General features: G+C 39.4%; 1 protein-coding gene across 1 annotated transcript in view; it reads right to left on the bottom strand.

The window, feature by feature from the left end:
* Positions 1-2518: 2518 nt before the first annotated feature.
* Positions 2519-16787, bottom strand: part of DNAH5 (dynein axonemal heavy chain 5) — a 125431-nt gene continuing 111162 nt past the window's right edge. Inside the window, 8 exon segments of the mRNA XM_068161997.1 lie at positions 2519-3014; positions 4078-4309; positions 5266-5418; positions 8274-8486; positions 12037-12252; positions 12928-13131; positions 13862-14067; positions 14409-14628. Of these exon segments, the coding sequence (XP_068018098.1) occupies positions 2863-3014; positions 4078-4309; positions 5266-5418; positions 8274-8486; positions 12037-12252; positions 12928-13131; positions 13862-14067; positions 14409-14628 (1596 nt within the window). The 3' untranslated portion in view covers positions 2519-2862.

Raw genomic sequence — 16787 nt, 5'->3', positions numbered from 1 at the left:
AGTGGCACTGCTTTCTGCTAAGCCACATTAAGCTCCTTCCACAGAAAGTTACAGTTTCCTAGCTCCTTTTTTTTAATGTGTGTGTAAATTTTCTCATTCTAAGATAGCACCTTTGGAAAAGAGAATCATGTTTTTACTTCAGCAGTCAAACATGTCGGCTTTCTTGCCAATGTAGGATATCTCATATCTCTGACAGTGAAAAAATAACGTAACTGCTTCAGTTCTGAGTGATAACAACAGAATTAACAGCTTTACTAAACAGTTAAAGGAGCAGCAAAGGCAGGCTGCTTGGAATTGAAAGTGTTGTCTGGAGCCAACAGTCACAGCAGGGTAGGCAGAGCAAGGCTCTGTCTGACAGGGCAGGGTCCCACAGTACTGGAACTAAAGAGCAGAGCAGGTCCATGACAGCAGCCAGGGACAGTTAACATATCAGTGACTGCCAGATGAGGTTGTAATAACATGGAAGATCTCAGTCTTGCCAGAATGCTGAGGTGGTAAGGCAGGGCCTGATCTGATGAGGGTAACTGGAGTTGGCCACAGATTAGTGAATGTCAGGGAAGGCTGTAGAAACGAGTCAGCTGCACTAAGCTGATACCCAACCCAAACCAGGCCCCTGGAAGAGCAGGGTTATGGACTCTGGGCCCTGGCATGATAATGCATTTTGAAGAACTTTTCCGTGCTTCATCATTCCAGTCCTGCAAACACATGAAGAGGTGCCAAACCACTTAAAAAATGGAGCTAATGGAACAGAAATAACAGTGACTACCAACATCAACTGCTTCACTAATCTAACAGTCTTTGGCATAACTAGGATTACCAGTGCATATTTATTGGGCAACTATCCTTTTCCCCACACCCTCATAGAAAATTATATTATGAGAAAAATGTGTGCAGTTCACTCATTGAGAATCACCATGGGGTTTGACATCTGTACTGTGTCTGCAGCAACAGCAGTGCAACAAATCCACTGTTTACAAGGTGGCATTTGAAGTGTATGCAGCTTGAAAATTCTCAGTGTGAATGACTGGGAACCAGACAAAATACATGTATCTCCTCCAGAGACAAGGTTCTTAGTGAAAGACACAAGTTCACACCAACTTAGAACTCCAACAGGCATCTGGAGCATCTCCTGGAAGTCTGAGCATGGTGCTCCAAGGTCCAGTAAAAAATTCAACCCTTCCATCTTATATTTATTCATTGCCATGTCTAAATTAAGATCATTTCCAAAAGATGGGTTTCATGCACTTCATTTGTCTCACTGTTATTTCAAAGGAAAGAAACAAAAAAATAAATGCTAAGATGGAAAGCCCTTTGACAACTAGAGTTTCAAACAGACTCAGTGTTTCATAAATGGATTGACCCTAGAAATTAATGCTGACGTCTCCACTAAAATACAAAGGTAATTTTTCTGCCTTCTAATAATTTTTATTTATTTAAATATTAGCTTTAGGCAAGAGATATATTTAGTGTGTTTATTTAATAAATTAATTAATGCACCCTGGAAATTCATGTATTGATTTGACAAAAAAATTGAAAACAGCTTTTCCATTGCAGCATTTATGTACAACAGATGCACCAGAGGCTGGTTCTGTCTGCTTCCTTTTCTGCATTGTGAATGACTAGTGCCCCACTAAGATATATGACCTATTGGTCTCAGCAACAAAAATACACAGGCTTTTTGAAGATCATATGCTTGAAGTGTGAAGCCAATAGTGCTCAACTAAGTAGAGCTGCTAACATTTCTCTTAAGACAGATTCCTATGTGAAAAGTGTCCCATCTAGCTGAGATAGCAAATAGGCTGCAGGACACAAGTGAAAACAGAAGAAGGGGGAAAAGAATGATAAAATCAAAACACTGCAGGATTAGAGCAGAAAGAAAGCTAAAACTGATATCATAAACTAATAACCCTAATAATGAAGACTGACTCAAATCTGATGTAATAGCACATTAAGAAATATCCAAACATAAACTATTTCCTTCCTCTCAATGACATATTTAAAAGTCATGAACCAGATAGTAAGGAATTCAGGCAGCTGCCAAGTGCTTGTTTTCCTATGTAACACAATGAAATTGTTCTCAAAGGAGTGAGAGAGATGTGACATTCTTCCAGCTTCACCTTTCTTATTTAGAGAGCAAGTAAATAGAAACTATTAGACGGGAGATGAATCTTGGAACATCAACTTGAGGGATGTTAACTAATGTGAATGAGTAAGCTTTGCATTTTGCTGCTTGAAGGTAAGCCCAGTTATAAGCATATACACACTGGAAAGTAACAACATTCAAGTAGGGGGAATGGAATGAAGCTAGAGGTGGGGAGATTCAGGCTGGACGTGAGGAGGAGGTTCTTCACCATGAGAGCAGTGAGACCCTGAAATGGGTTGTCCAGGGAGGTGGTTGAGGCCCCATCCCTGGGGGTGTTTAAGACCAGGCTGGATGAGGCTCTGGCCAGCCTGATCTAGTGTAGGGTGTCCCTGCCCATGGCAGGGGGGTTGGAACTAGATGATGCTTGTGGTCCCTTCCAACCCTGAATGAAACTATGAAACTATGAAACTATAAGTTTCAAATCTTTATTCAAGGTAAAATTAAGCACACAACAGTAAGACAGAAAATAAATCTTTGTCATGATGTCTCAGGACATCGAAGTAGTACTTCAATTTACCAAACTTACTGCCACTCTAAGGTTTAACACTTACAAGACTGTTGTAGAAGTTGATCTATCAGGAACAAATTTTTAAAAATACCATCATCAAGACTGTGTCTTAGAAAAGATATTTTTAGGAGTCCACCATTCTATAGCTAACTACATATCAATGTTTGTAATTAAAACCAGAAAATAATGCTTAGAAAACATTTTCTTAATGCTATTTGACATCACACAGAAGTGCTACCCCACGCAGCACCCAGTGCTCTGGAGGCTGAAGGGTTTTAAGATCCACAGCAGCAATAAAATTCACATCTGTTCGAATTGCCTTTTTGTAGACGGGACATGAATACAGACGTGGATCTTTTGAAGCTGAAAAGACAGGAGACATAAAAAATCAATGAAAGTAGATTGAATAAACGGGGTTCTAAGAGACTGGGCATAGTGCAAATGTAAATTTGAACCAAAGTTCAATAGCACACAGGTTTTCAAGTACCACCAAAGAAAACTTACATGGTTCTCACACTGTTTGCTACTGTGCTATTGTCAGTTGAAGGCCACATATGGCTTGAAATTCCTGTGGGTTTAACAGCATCACCTAGGAACTCAGTGTAGCAAGAAATGTAAGTGGCCACTAAAGTGGCTAATACTATTATTATTAGTTCAATCTGCCCACTGAGCATTACTTCTTATCACTATATTATTAATGTGTCAAACTAAAGAATGTCCCATTTGAAACAACTTTTTGAAATGCATTTAACATTTCAGAGTATAAATTGTCAACTTCTTCACTGCAGAATTGAAACAACACTGTAGTCATGTCAATACATCAGCATTTAGCATCTTATGTGCTTTCACAGTCATCATGCCCCTCTCAAAAAAGCCTTGTCCACAAAAAAATTTGCATTTTTATAACTATCTCTAACTCACATTTTATCTATAAATACCTTACATAAGATACACTTTTAGAAAATATATATTATCTTATACACACTCACATATGTTTGGTGTGTATATATGTTTAAAAATTACATTGGGTTTTGGGATATAGGAAGGAGGTCGTTTAGGTTACAGAGTTTACATATACTGTTAATTTTGTAAGACATCTAGTCAATGGAACACAATGCAAGCATTTTTGTCAGAGGTGGCAGAAAACAATCTGTAAAAAGTTAAAAAATTTATTAGCAACATATTAAGACCAGAAGGTACAGACCGATCTAAATACCAGGGGGAAAGTGCCTACCATCAATTATCAAGGCAGGCTGAAAGCTCATTTTGTATGGAAGAACAGGGAGTCTACACCATTGAAAAAGATTTTGTATGTATGCAATGAATAGCAACAGTTACTTGAGCTAAAGCCCAAAGACTTCCATGCAGTTGAATAAGTTAAACTGAATTCTACCAAAACAGCATCCTTTACAGTACAGTTACTTACTATTATTCTCTGCATACATCCTTATAACAGGCATCATCTCGAAGAGCACCTTGGGTTTAGATTCAGTCAGCCTCATGTTTCTTCGGTCCCAACCAGCTCCTTCCAAGTACAGTCCATACACATAGACACCTTCCAAAGGAGGACTTGTGATATCATCCTTCATCCATTTAGTGACCTCACTGCACAGCACTACACTGTCAAGAGCCCATCCTGGGTTAACCCTTGTTATTTCCTGACCAAGGTAGATGAAAGTATAAAGGTTACATTTTTATGTATGCACAGAATCAGTTTTTCCCAAACATTTATTGGAAACATATTTCTATGGTCATAAATTATCCTCTTCAATAAAAACTAAAAATTATTATAAGCATACTTACAGCACTTTGACTTCTCTCTATGCTAGTGTTGGCATGATACTATAAGGAAGTTTTCAGTACTTTATCCACTATATTTGATTATCAATCTTTCTATTATACATGGTCTTAAGACCATACCAAGCAACACAACCACTGAGTGCCAATGGGAACTAGATCTAAATAAGAAATTTCCACAGCTTTCATGAGATTAGAAAACATTAGCTGCACATGCTAAGTAAAAGAGCTCCAAGAACAAAAGCAAAATCCATAATTTGCTGCATACTTCCTGAGGTTACCTTTCTTTTCCTGTACCTAGAGTCTTCATTTACTGCATTCTTAATAATGAGTCAGAGCTAACTCAGCTCTAAAACTACAGAAAGAAATTGGGAAAAAAAACCCAGAGAATACTTGAAGACAGATATGGTTAAGATTCAACACACATTTTAGTCAGTTAGTGCACTGGACAACACTGCTTTATCTTGCCCAATCCCTCAATATCCCATGCTATTAAGTTATGCTAGACTTAAGCATCTTGTAAATGTTTTCCATGATCTTTATTTGAGGTAACTGGAATTAATGTTTGTCCCACACTGCAATTAATTAGATTCTTTAAAAGAGCAGAAGGTTTATAGTTCAATGATCATTCTGGATCTCCATCTTTCTCATTGCTGTTTGTTCCATCACACAGCAAAGCCCAGAATGAGGTTGTTACATACCCACATTCTCTTTTTAGGGAGTTCTGTATATTCCAACTGTTTCCCTGCCAACATGATTTTTGCATTAAAAAAATTATATGAAAAATATGCAGAGTAAGACCTAAAACACAACTTACCTGTCTCATTGCAGTTAAAAATCCTTGAGGATTAAAAAATCCAGACATCCAGAAGCAATTTGGTCGGCTTTCAAAAATCCAATTGTAAAACTGCTGGTTTCTTTCTAAAAGCTCAGTAAACCAGAAACCAAGGGTACTGGAAGCCCAAGATGCCTAAAAATAGTAAACAGCATGTTCTTTCTTTATTTTTATTCAATAGTTTTAAAACATATTAATGGCAAAAATGGTAATTCTTCACAAGGTAGCAAACAACATAATATTAGCAAAGCACATTTAAAGCTCATTTTTCATATATCAGCTTTTAACCTGCTAGACAAATTCTGCATCCCACTGAAATCTGTAGCAAGTTCTTGCTCTGTTCAAATTCATGGTTACCATTCCATTTAGACATATTTAATGCCCTGTGATAATTTTCCACTTTGTGTTGCACCCTCAGTAAGTTTGCTGATGACACCAAGCTGTGTTGTGCAGCAGACATGCTGGAGGGAAGGGAGGCCATCCAGAGGGACCTTGACAGGCTGGAGAGGTGGGCACAAGCCAACCTCATGAAGTTCAATAAGAGCAAGTGCAGGGTCCTGCATCTGGGTCGAGGCAATCCCAGGCACAAATACAGGCTGGGCAGTGACTGGCTGGAAAGTAGCCCTGAGGAGAGAGACTTGGGGGTGCTGGTGGACAAAAAGCTCAACATGAGCTCTCAGTGTGCACTTGCAGCCTGCAAAGCCAATCAGATCCTGGGCTGCATCAGAAGTGTGGCCAGCAGGTCAAGGGAGGTGATTCTCCCCCTCTACTCAGCTCTGGTGAGACCCCACCTGGAGTACTGCGTCCAGTTCTGGAGCCCCTATTACAAGAGGGATATGGAGGTGTTGGAACGTGTCCAGAGAAGGGCCATGAGGATGATCAGAGGGCTGGAGCACCTCTCCTATGAGGACAGTCTGAAGGAGTTGGGGCTGTTCAGTCTGCAGAAGAGAAGGCTCCGAGGTGACCTAATTGTGGCCTTCCAGTATCTGAAGGGGACTACAGGAAAGCTGGGGAGGGACTGCTCAGGATCTCAGGTAGTGATAGGACTAGGGGGAATGGAATGAAGCTGGAGGTGGGGAGATTCAGGCTGGATGTGAGGAGGAGGTTCTTCCCCATGAGAGTGGTGAAGCCCTGGAATGTATTGTCCAGGGAGGTGGTTGGGGCCCTGTCCCTGGAGGTGTTTAAGCCCAGGCTGGATGAGGCTCTGTCCAGCCTGATCTAATGTGGGGTGTCCCTGCCCATGGCAGGGGGGTTGGAACTAGATGATCCTTGTGGTCCCTTCCAACCCTGACTGATACTATGGTACTGTGATGTTCTTTTTGCAAAATTAGATAGCTGTGTAAACTAGGAAGAAATATTGTAGACATCTTACTAAGCCCAAGATTAATGCATCAAGACAACAGGAGTCTTGCCAAACCCATTCTACTTTTTCTGAAAAAAAAAAAATAGGTAACAAATATTTGTTAAGATTTATGACAATTTTTATTTCATAGGTGTATTAAATTTGTAGTCTGACTTACCTCCTTTGGTCTATGTTTTCTACCATGAAAACTCTTTGTCAGTAAAACCAATCCAAGCAAATACAAACACATACAAAAAAATCACCCTTATTTTGATTTCCACCAGTTACCATGAATAGCTCCAGTTGTCCCTGAAAACAACTGCTATGATAGAAGGCTGAGAGAGCTGAGATTCTTTAGCCAGGAGAAGTCTTAGAATAGATCCTCAGTGCTTATACCTCATGAGTGGAAAATCAGAGAAGATTAAGCCAGATCCTTGCTAGTGATAGGAGAAGAGGCAATGGGCATGAGAAAAAATGGGGGAAATTCCATTTAAACCTGAAAGGCTTGTTGGTTGGTTAGTTGGTTGGCTAGCTGGTTTTTACCATAACAATCATCAAACACTGGAATGAGTTGCCCAGAGGGGTTGCTAACTCTTGATTCTGAAGAGTCCTGTGAAATATGCTCCAGTTGACCCTGTTTCACAAGTGAGATTAACCTATCTCCAGAAGTCCCACCCAGCCCCTACTATTCTGTAGGCTCTATAACTACAAGTGTTATAGAATAGCAACAGTGTAATCCATTGTTTCCTAAATTTCATCACATGCTATATTTCTCTCTTCTGTTTAGCTTTTTATCCTGACAATATGCATGTCCTGGTTTGGGCTGAAATAGAGTTAATTTTCTTCCTAGCAGCTGGTACAGTGCTGTGTTTTGGATTTATTATGAGAATAATGCTGATAGAACACTGATGTCTTCAGTTGTTGCTAAGCAGTGTTTGCATTAAAGTCAAGGACTTTTCAATTTCTCATGCCCTGCCAGCAAGAAAGCTGGAGGAACACAAGAAGTTGGGAAGGCACACAGCCAGGACAGCTGACCCAAAATGGACAAAGCAATATTCCATACTATATGATGCTATGCCCACTACATAAACCTGGGGTATTTGTCTGGGGAAGGCAGACTGCAGCTCAGGGACTGGCAGAGAATTAGTGAGAGGCAAGCAATTGCATTGTGCATCACTTGTATTTCTCAGGTTTTATTTCAGTCTCATTTTGTTACCTTCTTTATCATGACCACTATTACTATATTTTAATCTTATTTCATTTATTAAACTGTTCTTATCTCAATCCATGAGTTCTACTTTGATTCTCCTCCCCATCCCAGTGGGATGGGGAGAAGTGAGTGAGCTCAGTACTTAGTTGACAGCTAGAGTTAAACAACAATGAAACAGGCTGTCAGAATGGGAAATACTTGCATCACCCACATTCGTTTCTGGTTTTATAAATGGAAGAGGGCTTGTTTAGGCTGTGTTTATTTTGGCCTAAAATCTACTCCAGCTGTTGCACAGTCCTGGTTAGCACCTGTGTTTGAAAAGTTTTTACTGCATGTCTAGCAGCTTAGTCTAGCTCTACAGAAAAAGAAAGGGGGGGAAAAAAAAAAGAGGAAAAAAAGAGACTGCTTTCCCTTACAAAACAAGTGATGTACACCTACTTTTTTCCATCTGGCAGGAATCCTTCCATCATACATACAGTCTAAGGCATCTCTCAGGTTTTCACTCATAACAATCGTCCCATCAATGGCAAGTTTTAGATCAGTCAGAGTGCTTCTCACTAAGGAGATAACTCGCTGCATTTGTTCAATTTCCTGTCGCAAAAATATGTTCATAGGCTGAAACGGTCCCATGTTCTTCAGTTTTTCTTTTACCTGTATGTAGAAAACCAAATATCCTTCGACAGAAGTCTAAAAACAAAGGTGGTCTTACATCAAGGTTAGGCCTCAATAAATTTTTTCAGATAGAATACTTTTATTTAAGAAGTTAAATGATCAGCTTAGCATCTTCCTTGAATCCTCTGTGACAGGGAAATCCAGAATTTGTCCCAGAAGTCTACAATGCTGAAAGCAGCTATGTTTTCAGTCTGACTCATGATTTAGTCCATATACCATTCTATGAGTTAGCATAGGTCATACCCAATTGTACAGATTTCAGATTACATTCCAATTGACAGTTCCCAAGGTTCACTTTGTACAACAGAATCAGAATTGATTGCCCTAGCCGATTTGCCTCAGTATAGTAGTGCTATGTATCAGTAATGCCTGTGAAGTATTACAATACCAGGCAGTCTTGTATTCTAATGAAAGCTGTCAATATTTTTAAATCAAAAGTGTATAAATAGCAAATTAATGACTGTATGAATGAAACTAGAATTTCTATAGTCAATAGAGTCCTGTTGGGAGATAGTTGAAAGAAATGATATCTAACAGGTATTGAATCCTATACAGGGTTACTAGCCCTGTTAGTAATATGCATAACCTTTCTAAGTTTATCAATATTTTGCTATACAATAAAGGAATTTAAACAATTTTCACCTTGTGAAGAACCTTAGTGCTTCACATTTGCTTTTATTAATGCAAACTAAATTTTAAGTTGTCATTGCTATACAGAGTTGATCTGCCCAAAAATAGCTCTTACAAACTTAACAGGACTAACTGTACCTCTACAATGACACTATCATAGAATCAGAGAAGCAACAAGGTTGGAAAAGACTTCAGGGATCATCAAGTCCAACCTGTCACCCAACACCTCATGACTAATTAACTATGGCCAGTGATGGTGACTACCTCCAGTTAACTACCTCCAGTGATGGTGACTCCATCACCTCCCTGGACATCACGTACCAACAGCTAATTACTCATTCTGCAAAGAACCTTCTCCTCACCTCGAGCCAAAATCTCCCCTGGTGCAGCTTGAAACTGTGTCATCTTGTTCTGGTGCTGATTGCCTGGGAGAAGAGACCAACCCCCTCCTGGCTACAACCTCCCTTCAGGTAGTTGTAGACAGCAATAAGGTCTCCCCTGAGTCTCCTCTTTTCCAGGCTAAACAATCCCAGCTCCCTCAGCCTCTCCTCACAGGGCTCGAGACCTCTCACCAGCCTTGTTACCCTTCTCTGGACATGTTCAAGTGTTTCAATATCCATCTTAAATTGAGGGGCCCAGAACTGGACACAGGACTCAAGGTGTGCTGAGTACAGGGGCACAATGACTTCCCTACTCCTGCTGGCCACACTATTCTTGATGCAGGCCAGGATGCCATTGGCCTTCTTGGCCACCTGTGCACACTGATGGCTCATGTTCAGCTGTCTATCAGTCAGTACCCCCACGTCCCTTTCTGCCTGGCTGCTCTCCAGCCACTCCGACCCCAGCCTGTAGCACTGCATGGGGTTCTTGTGACCAAAATGCAGCACCTGGCACTTGCATTTGTTAAATGCCATCTTATTGGACTCTGCCCATCTGTCCAGCCTGTCAAGGTCCCTCTGGAGAGCCCTTCTACCCTCTAATAGATCAACACCTGCTCCCAACCTGGTGTCATCTGCAAACTTACTAATGGTGGACTCAGTCCCCTCATCTAGATCATCAATAAAGATATTGAATACTATTGGGCCCAGCACTGATCCTTGGGGGACACCACTAGTGACTGGCTGCCAGCTGGATGTGGCACCGTTCACCACCACCCTCTGGGCTTGGCCCTCTAGCCAGTTTCTAACCCAATATATAGCACTTGTCTTCAGTACATGGCTAAGCAACATCTCTGGTCCTGGAGATGCTGAGTAAAATTTGAAGACAGTTGGACTAACAACTCCCAGGAGATTTTGCCTATCACTAAATCACTAACTTTCTGAGAAAATCAAATTGCAATCCTTTGAAGATCTCAGACACCTGGTTCAGCCTTTTGGAAAGTCATAAAGCTGAGGCTTCTAGAAAGACACTAAGTCAGAAACTTCAAGTGAAAACATTTGGAAAACTTGTAGATAGCCAGCATTCCAAGTCCAGTTATGTTAACTAATATATGTAGATAAAGTATAATATCATTATTATACCATTTGAGGGAAGGGAGATTACATGATACAAAACAGGCTACAAAAAGCATAAATTAACAGAGGTAAGAAATGGGTACCTGAAGAGAGTCTATAATCATGAGCATACCCTGCATAAGGAAAATTTATTACTGTGTAAAAACAGTGAAGGTGGTGTTGGATTGTACAAGTCTCCATGCTCAGCTCAGCATCCTGACAGGAGGAATTTGGCATTCACAAGCCACATAGCCTTGTATCAGGTCCTTGTGCTAGCTTCCATTAAAAAGTAAAATGGCTGAAGACTATGGATAAGAGATTTCACTCTCCTCAAGAAGTAGATAGGAAGCAAAGCACCCAATTAATAAAACATCTTACTGTCCAGGTGAGCATGTAGCTACTTTGGGAATCAGTTGAAGTACAAACATAGGTCTGCACTCTCTCTGATGACACACTGGGGAGATTCACATCCATTTCCTAACAAAACTGTTGTAAATGCTGTATTGCTGACATAACTAATTTTTCTTGTTTCAAAGCCTTTGCAGATACAATCAAACACAAAAGTTTAGCATCCCCTGATACATAAAAATAAGGAACCTTAACTATTTTACAAGCATTTTCCTCTCACTTATTTGAGGCTCATAACTAGCCTTACCTGGGAAGAGCTGTAATGTCAGCACCCTAAAGAAAACTAAAAAGCATGTACAGACCCAGAAACAACATAAATTGCCCAAAAATTCGGCTGTAGTGTCCAGAAGGGACTGTACGCAGTACAGTTCATTACAGTGTCCATGTATGAATATCATCAGCAAATATTTTCTGATTGCAATCTGCTGATTCATCTTGAGAATCATTCTATCTTCCCTGTACACAGAAGGAATGCTGCTATTTAAGAAAATAGCTGCATGACAGCAAGAGTCCATTACAATTATAATTACATAAGCTATTATGTGCTAATAGGGATCCTGATATACTAAACACTAGGCTTCACTCAACAAACCCTAGCACTTGCCAAGTTTTTTAGCATTTACTTTACTGAATAAAAAAGCAACCTAAAAATATCTTCAGGACATATGCTGAATAAATATGTTACATTTTAGAAGCATGAATACACTTGGAGCATGACCTCAGTTCTCTACAGTGTCAACAACCTTTGTTAAAAGCTGATGATCCTACCTCCTTAAGCATTAAGTGGTTTCTTCTAAAAGCAATTCAATATACATTGACTTCACTATAAATGTTAAAAGTCTGGTCAGACTGCTTTAAAATATGTTTGTGAAGTATTGGCTGTATGGATGAGTTCAGACTTGTTTTTTAGAAAAAAATATATTCCTTTTTCTTTTTTTTTTTAATGCACACAAAGCAAGATGGAGTGAATAGTTTTTGACAGAATTTCATTAACTCACATCAAATGGCACATAATCAGCAGGAAGCTTTTCCAGCATATCATCAGCCACTCTGGCTACAACTGCCTCTCGGGTTTCACTTCCTCCTTCAGAGCTATCTTTAGGCTGAATACTGAGAATGACATCCAATATGTCTTTGGAAAGTTTACTCTGGTAAGTGATGTCTGCATTAGGATGCAAACCAAACACCTCTGGCGTGTCGTAAGCAGGAAGACTCTACATAGTAAAACACAAAAGAGGAAAAAAAAAGCACAGCTGGAGATGGATTTATCATCTCATTAGTAAAGAAACAACAACAACCGAAACAAAACACAAAACCTCCCACCCAGAACCAAAACAATCCAAACACATAATAAATAAATAAATAAAATTTAAAGCCTATTTACATTTTAGAGGCTAGATCTCTTCACAGTTTTCAAACAAGAAAATGACTTGTGATCATTTGTTATGTCACAGGCCCAATCACACCAAGGGTAACAACGAATTCAGTTGTAACCGCTATCCATTGTTTCAATAGTCAGCTTGTATGCTTTATTTTTTTGAGGCTGCACTCAATGTCTGGATTCCATTGCTTGCCCTTTTTTTCTAACTGTATTCCTTCAGGTATGTCATCGACCAGATCAAGTGAAAAAGGAAAGGTTCTGGTCAGAATGGGCACATCTCAGGGTCCCTTCCAACCAAAAGCATTGTAGGATTTTGTAATAATAACATTGATGGCAACAATTAGCTGTCACTAATAGATGTGGAGAGTGCTAAAAAGCAATAAAGAATCCACAAATTAGAAACAAAATATGGGCATCCAAAAGAAAAGACAAAATATAAGGATGCAGGAACTTCTAAGAAGCAAGTGAATTGAGTTTCTTTTATGTTGAAAGGTTTTCATTTACCAACCTGTATGTACTGAAGGTATTGATCCACTGTAGTGCATTTGGGTATGCCATATCCTTTGTAGAAGCTGAATTCTTGACTAAGTATATTTTCACTGAATAGAACCTTTACAAAGGTGTTCATGAGTCTTTTGTCGTAGTCATCTGTCACACGGCCACCATACTGGATCTCACCTATCATGTAACAAATGGTACTCCAGGAGATGCCCTAAAAACAAGCAGAAAGTATTGACTTCAGTCAATCCTCATCCCCTCTGTTAATAAGAACAGCTGATACATGAAGTCCTGCAGCTCTGTCCCTTTTGGAAGAAAGTTATTTTCTTACTCTACAGTGCTGTATTCCCAGAACAGCTTCAAGGACTTCTCAAAACAGAATTCATTGGAAATTAATTTGAGGCTATTCCAGCATGTGGGCAAGAAGGACACAGCTACGTTCCAAGCATGCTTTCAGCTTCACTAAAATGCCAGTTTTATGACTGGCATAAAACTGGCATTTTAGTGAAGCTGAAGCAGATAACAATAACAATGCCACATAACAATGGGCTATGTGAAAATGAGAAATGTAAGAGGAGTTCTTGCACATTCATTTAAAGCCACTACACTTGAGGAGACAATTCTTACTGTTTTTATTCATAACAGATTTAAACAAAATAGTATTTGAAATACAGTGGTCCCTATTTAACTATCTAACTGAAGGTTCTGGTGTTTTTAAATGCACAGGTTGATAGATAAATTTACCATGCATGGGATTAAAAGTGTAATTTGAGCCTGCTGCCCTACAGACATGTGTAATTGGAATGTTGAATATTTGTGGAAAGAAATAAAAGAATAATTTAAAACCATGTTTGTGTTTCAGATATTTGGAACCATGTATACACATTCCACTACTAGAAAGATCCATCACCATAATCTACCTTCCCCATTAAAACATGAATTACCTTCTTGACATCCATGCTATCCAAGTAGTTTTGAATGAATTGTACAGCAGCATTGAAATCAGCTTGATTGAACTCATAAGGTATATTCCAACCCAGAGATCCAAACTTGCGTCTTTCTTGAACTGTGGAGTGTAGAAAGGCTACAGCATACAACATTGGTTTCCACTGTACCATGTCACTCACATCTAGTAAGTCCTGACTGACACCTGTTGATTGTAAGTAGACTTTATATGGAACACAGTAACACTATTTTTCAGAACTAATTCAAATCAATACTAAAACACCAGTCCTGGAGACATTCAGTCTGCCAAGATTAAATTATCATTCTACACAGTGTTCTCTGATGGAGATGGTTTGTAGCATGATATTATGTTGCTCGAATTAAAAGGATAAAATTCAGAAAAAGACTCCACCAAAATTTACTAACAACTGAATTAATATTAATTTCATCATAGTAACTTACACTTACTCTCAGTGGCTACAATATGAGCACATGATAGCACCACAGAGTCCAAAAATGAGCAAAATTTAAATCATTACCACTCACCACTATATGTTCTCTTTAGTCCAGCCCTGAGACCTTGAGGTGGTTCATAGGTAAACTTAATAGACATCTGAAGAAGGGTGATAGGGAACTGTTTGTGAATGTCAGTTGTCATCCACAGTCGAAAGTTTTCATGAACAGTCTCTGTCTCTATTACAGTGTCAATCAACTCATCCAAAAAGTCAAGTCCAAGGTGGCAGTTTTGCAGAAGTGCCCAACCTCCCTAGTTTAAAACAACAGAATATGAAGCTATCAACACTGTTTACATATTTTGTTTATGGTGTAGATTAAGAGCAAAGCCAAAACATCTAAGATACAGCAAAATTCAGCATATTTAAGTACTTATCAGAGCTGCTAAAGAAAAAAATCCTTCCATCATTTTTGCACCAGCTCAGCAAATCAAATCTTAATCATTTTATTTCATGCACATTTCACATAAAATTGACCAGTATCTATAGTAATAGTACACATGCAATTAACAAAGTATTTTTTTTCTCCAAAACAAAGCTCATGTGAGCTAAGTTGTAGATCATTCCTTCTGGAGGTTTTGTTAGCTTCTTTGGTTTTAGCATCTATGATATGGTCCTTCCCTGTCCAATCTATTCTTCTCAGGTAGTCCCTACCTTTTCCAATTCAGTGTATAGGCTGGAGGGAATAGAATAGAAGAATAGGATAGGATAGGATAGGATAGGATAGGATAGGATAGGATAGGATAGGATAGGATAGGATAGGATAGGATAGGATAGGATAGGATAGGATAGGATAGGATAGGATAGGATAGCATAGGATAGGATAGCATAGGATAGGATAGCATAGGATAGGATAGCATAGGATAGGATAGCATAGGATAGGATAGGATAGGATAGACCAGACCAGGTTGGAAGAGACCTTCAAGATCATCACGTCCAACCCATCAACCAATCCAACCCACCTAAACAACTAAACCACAAGCACCCCATCAAGTCTCCTCCTGAACACCTCCAATGATGGTGACTCCACCACCTCCCCAGGCAGCCCATTCCAATGGGCAATCACTCTTTCTGTATAGAACTTCTTCCTAACATTCAGCCTAAACCTCCCCTGGTGCAGCTTGAGATTCTGTCCTCTTGTTCTGGTGCTGGCTGCTTGGGAGAAGAGACCAACATCCACCTGTCTACAACCTCCCTTCAGGTAGTTGTAGAGAGCAATAAGGTCACCCCTGAGTCTCCTCCTCTCCAGGCTAAGCAATCCCAGCTCCCTCAGCCTCTCCTCATAGGGCTTGTGTTCCAAGCCCCTCACCAACTTCGTTGCCCTTCTCTGGACTCGTTCCAGCAAGTCAACCTCCTTCCTAAACTGAGGGGCCCAGAACTGGACACAGTACTTGAGGTGCAGCCTAAGCAGTGCAAGGAAGACCTTCTTGCTTGCTACAACTACCTCAAAGGAGGCTTTGGCAAGATGGAGGTTAGTCTCTTCTCCCTAGTATCATAGTATCAGTCAGGGTTGGAAGGGACCACAAGGATCATCTAGTTCCAATGTTTAAATCATGTTTAAATGATACATAGACATGGTGCTAAGGGATATGGTTTAGCACCAGAGTATACAATGGTTGAAGTTGATGTCTCTTAAAGGTTGTTTCCAATAAATACAATTCTATGATTTAAAACATATCTGGACATGAGTATAGTGCTTGTAAACACTGATAAATCATGACTTGCATATGGAAGCTCAGAACTAACTCCATAAAGCAGAAGGCTAAACCTTGTTCTTCACAACAGCCACAGGCTTAGAAAATAACCAAACACACTTTCTTAATTATTATTGTCAAATGATAGATACTGAAATTTCTCACCTGAATTACCATACTTCATACAGACATCTCACACACTTCACTAAGAGGATATGTGAGACAGTGAGAGAGAAACTGCATTTCTCTTAGCTAAACAGAAGGAGCTCTTCTTCCATATCAAGTGAGTTTCTTATCAGATCTGCTAATTAGCTCTTAATGTGAAGTGGTAAAATAAGAATCTGAGGCAAAGGTCAGAGGAAAGCTGGTTACACAGACAAGGAAGAAGCTCATAACAGAAGCACAAGAAGTTTAATTAGTTCACATCAGCAGGCACAGCAGTACAACCACCTGCCTGATGGACAAAGAAAATAAATTGGAACATCTCATCTTTTCTTTCTCATACAGGAAATTTTATTTCTTTAATGCTTCCATTTTTCTCTTATATAATGCCTGTGCTATTAGATTAAAAATCCCAATTCAAATTTCAGACAATAGTAATACAAATTATTTTGCTATACAGCCTTGTTTTTCTCAAGGTTGGAAATAATCTTCTTCATTTAACAATATATGTTTGTATTACTAAAAATGCAACACTGAAAAAAATGTTATGAAATGCT

This window comes from Melanerpes formicivorus, unplaced genomic scaffold, assembly GCF_026170545.1.
Source record: "Melanerpes formicivorus ecotype bairdi unplaced genomic scaffold, bMelFor1.0.p_v2 SCAF_61, whole genome shotgun sequence".
Lineage (NCBI taxonomy): Eukaryota > Metazoa > Chordata > Aves > Piciformes > Picidae > Melanerpes > Melanerpes formicivorus.
The sequence above is the reverse complement of the archived record's forward strand: the minus strand, read 5'-3'. Positions and strand labels throughout refer to the sequence as shown.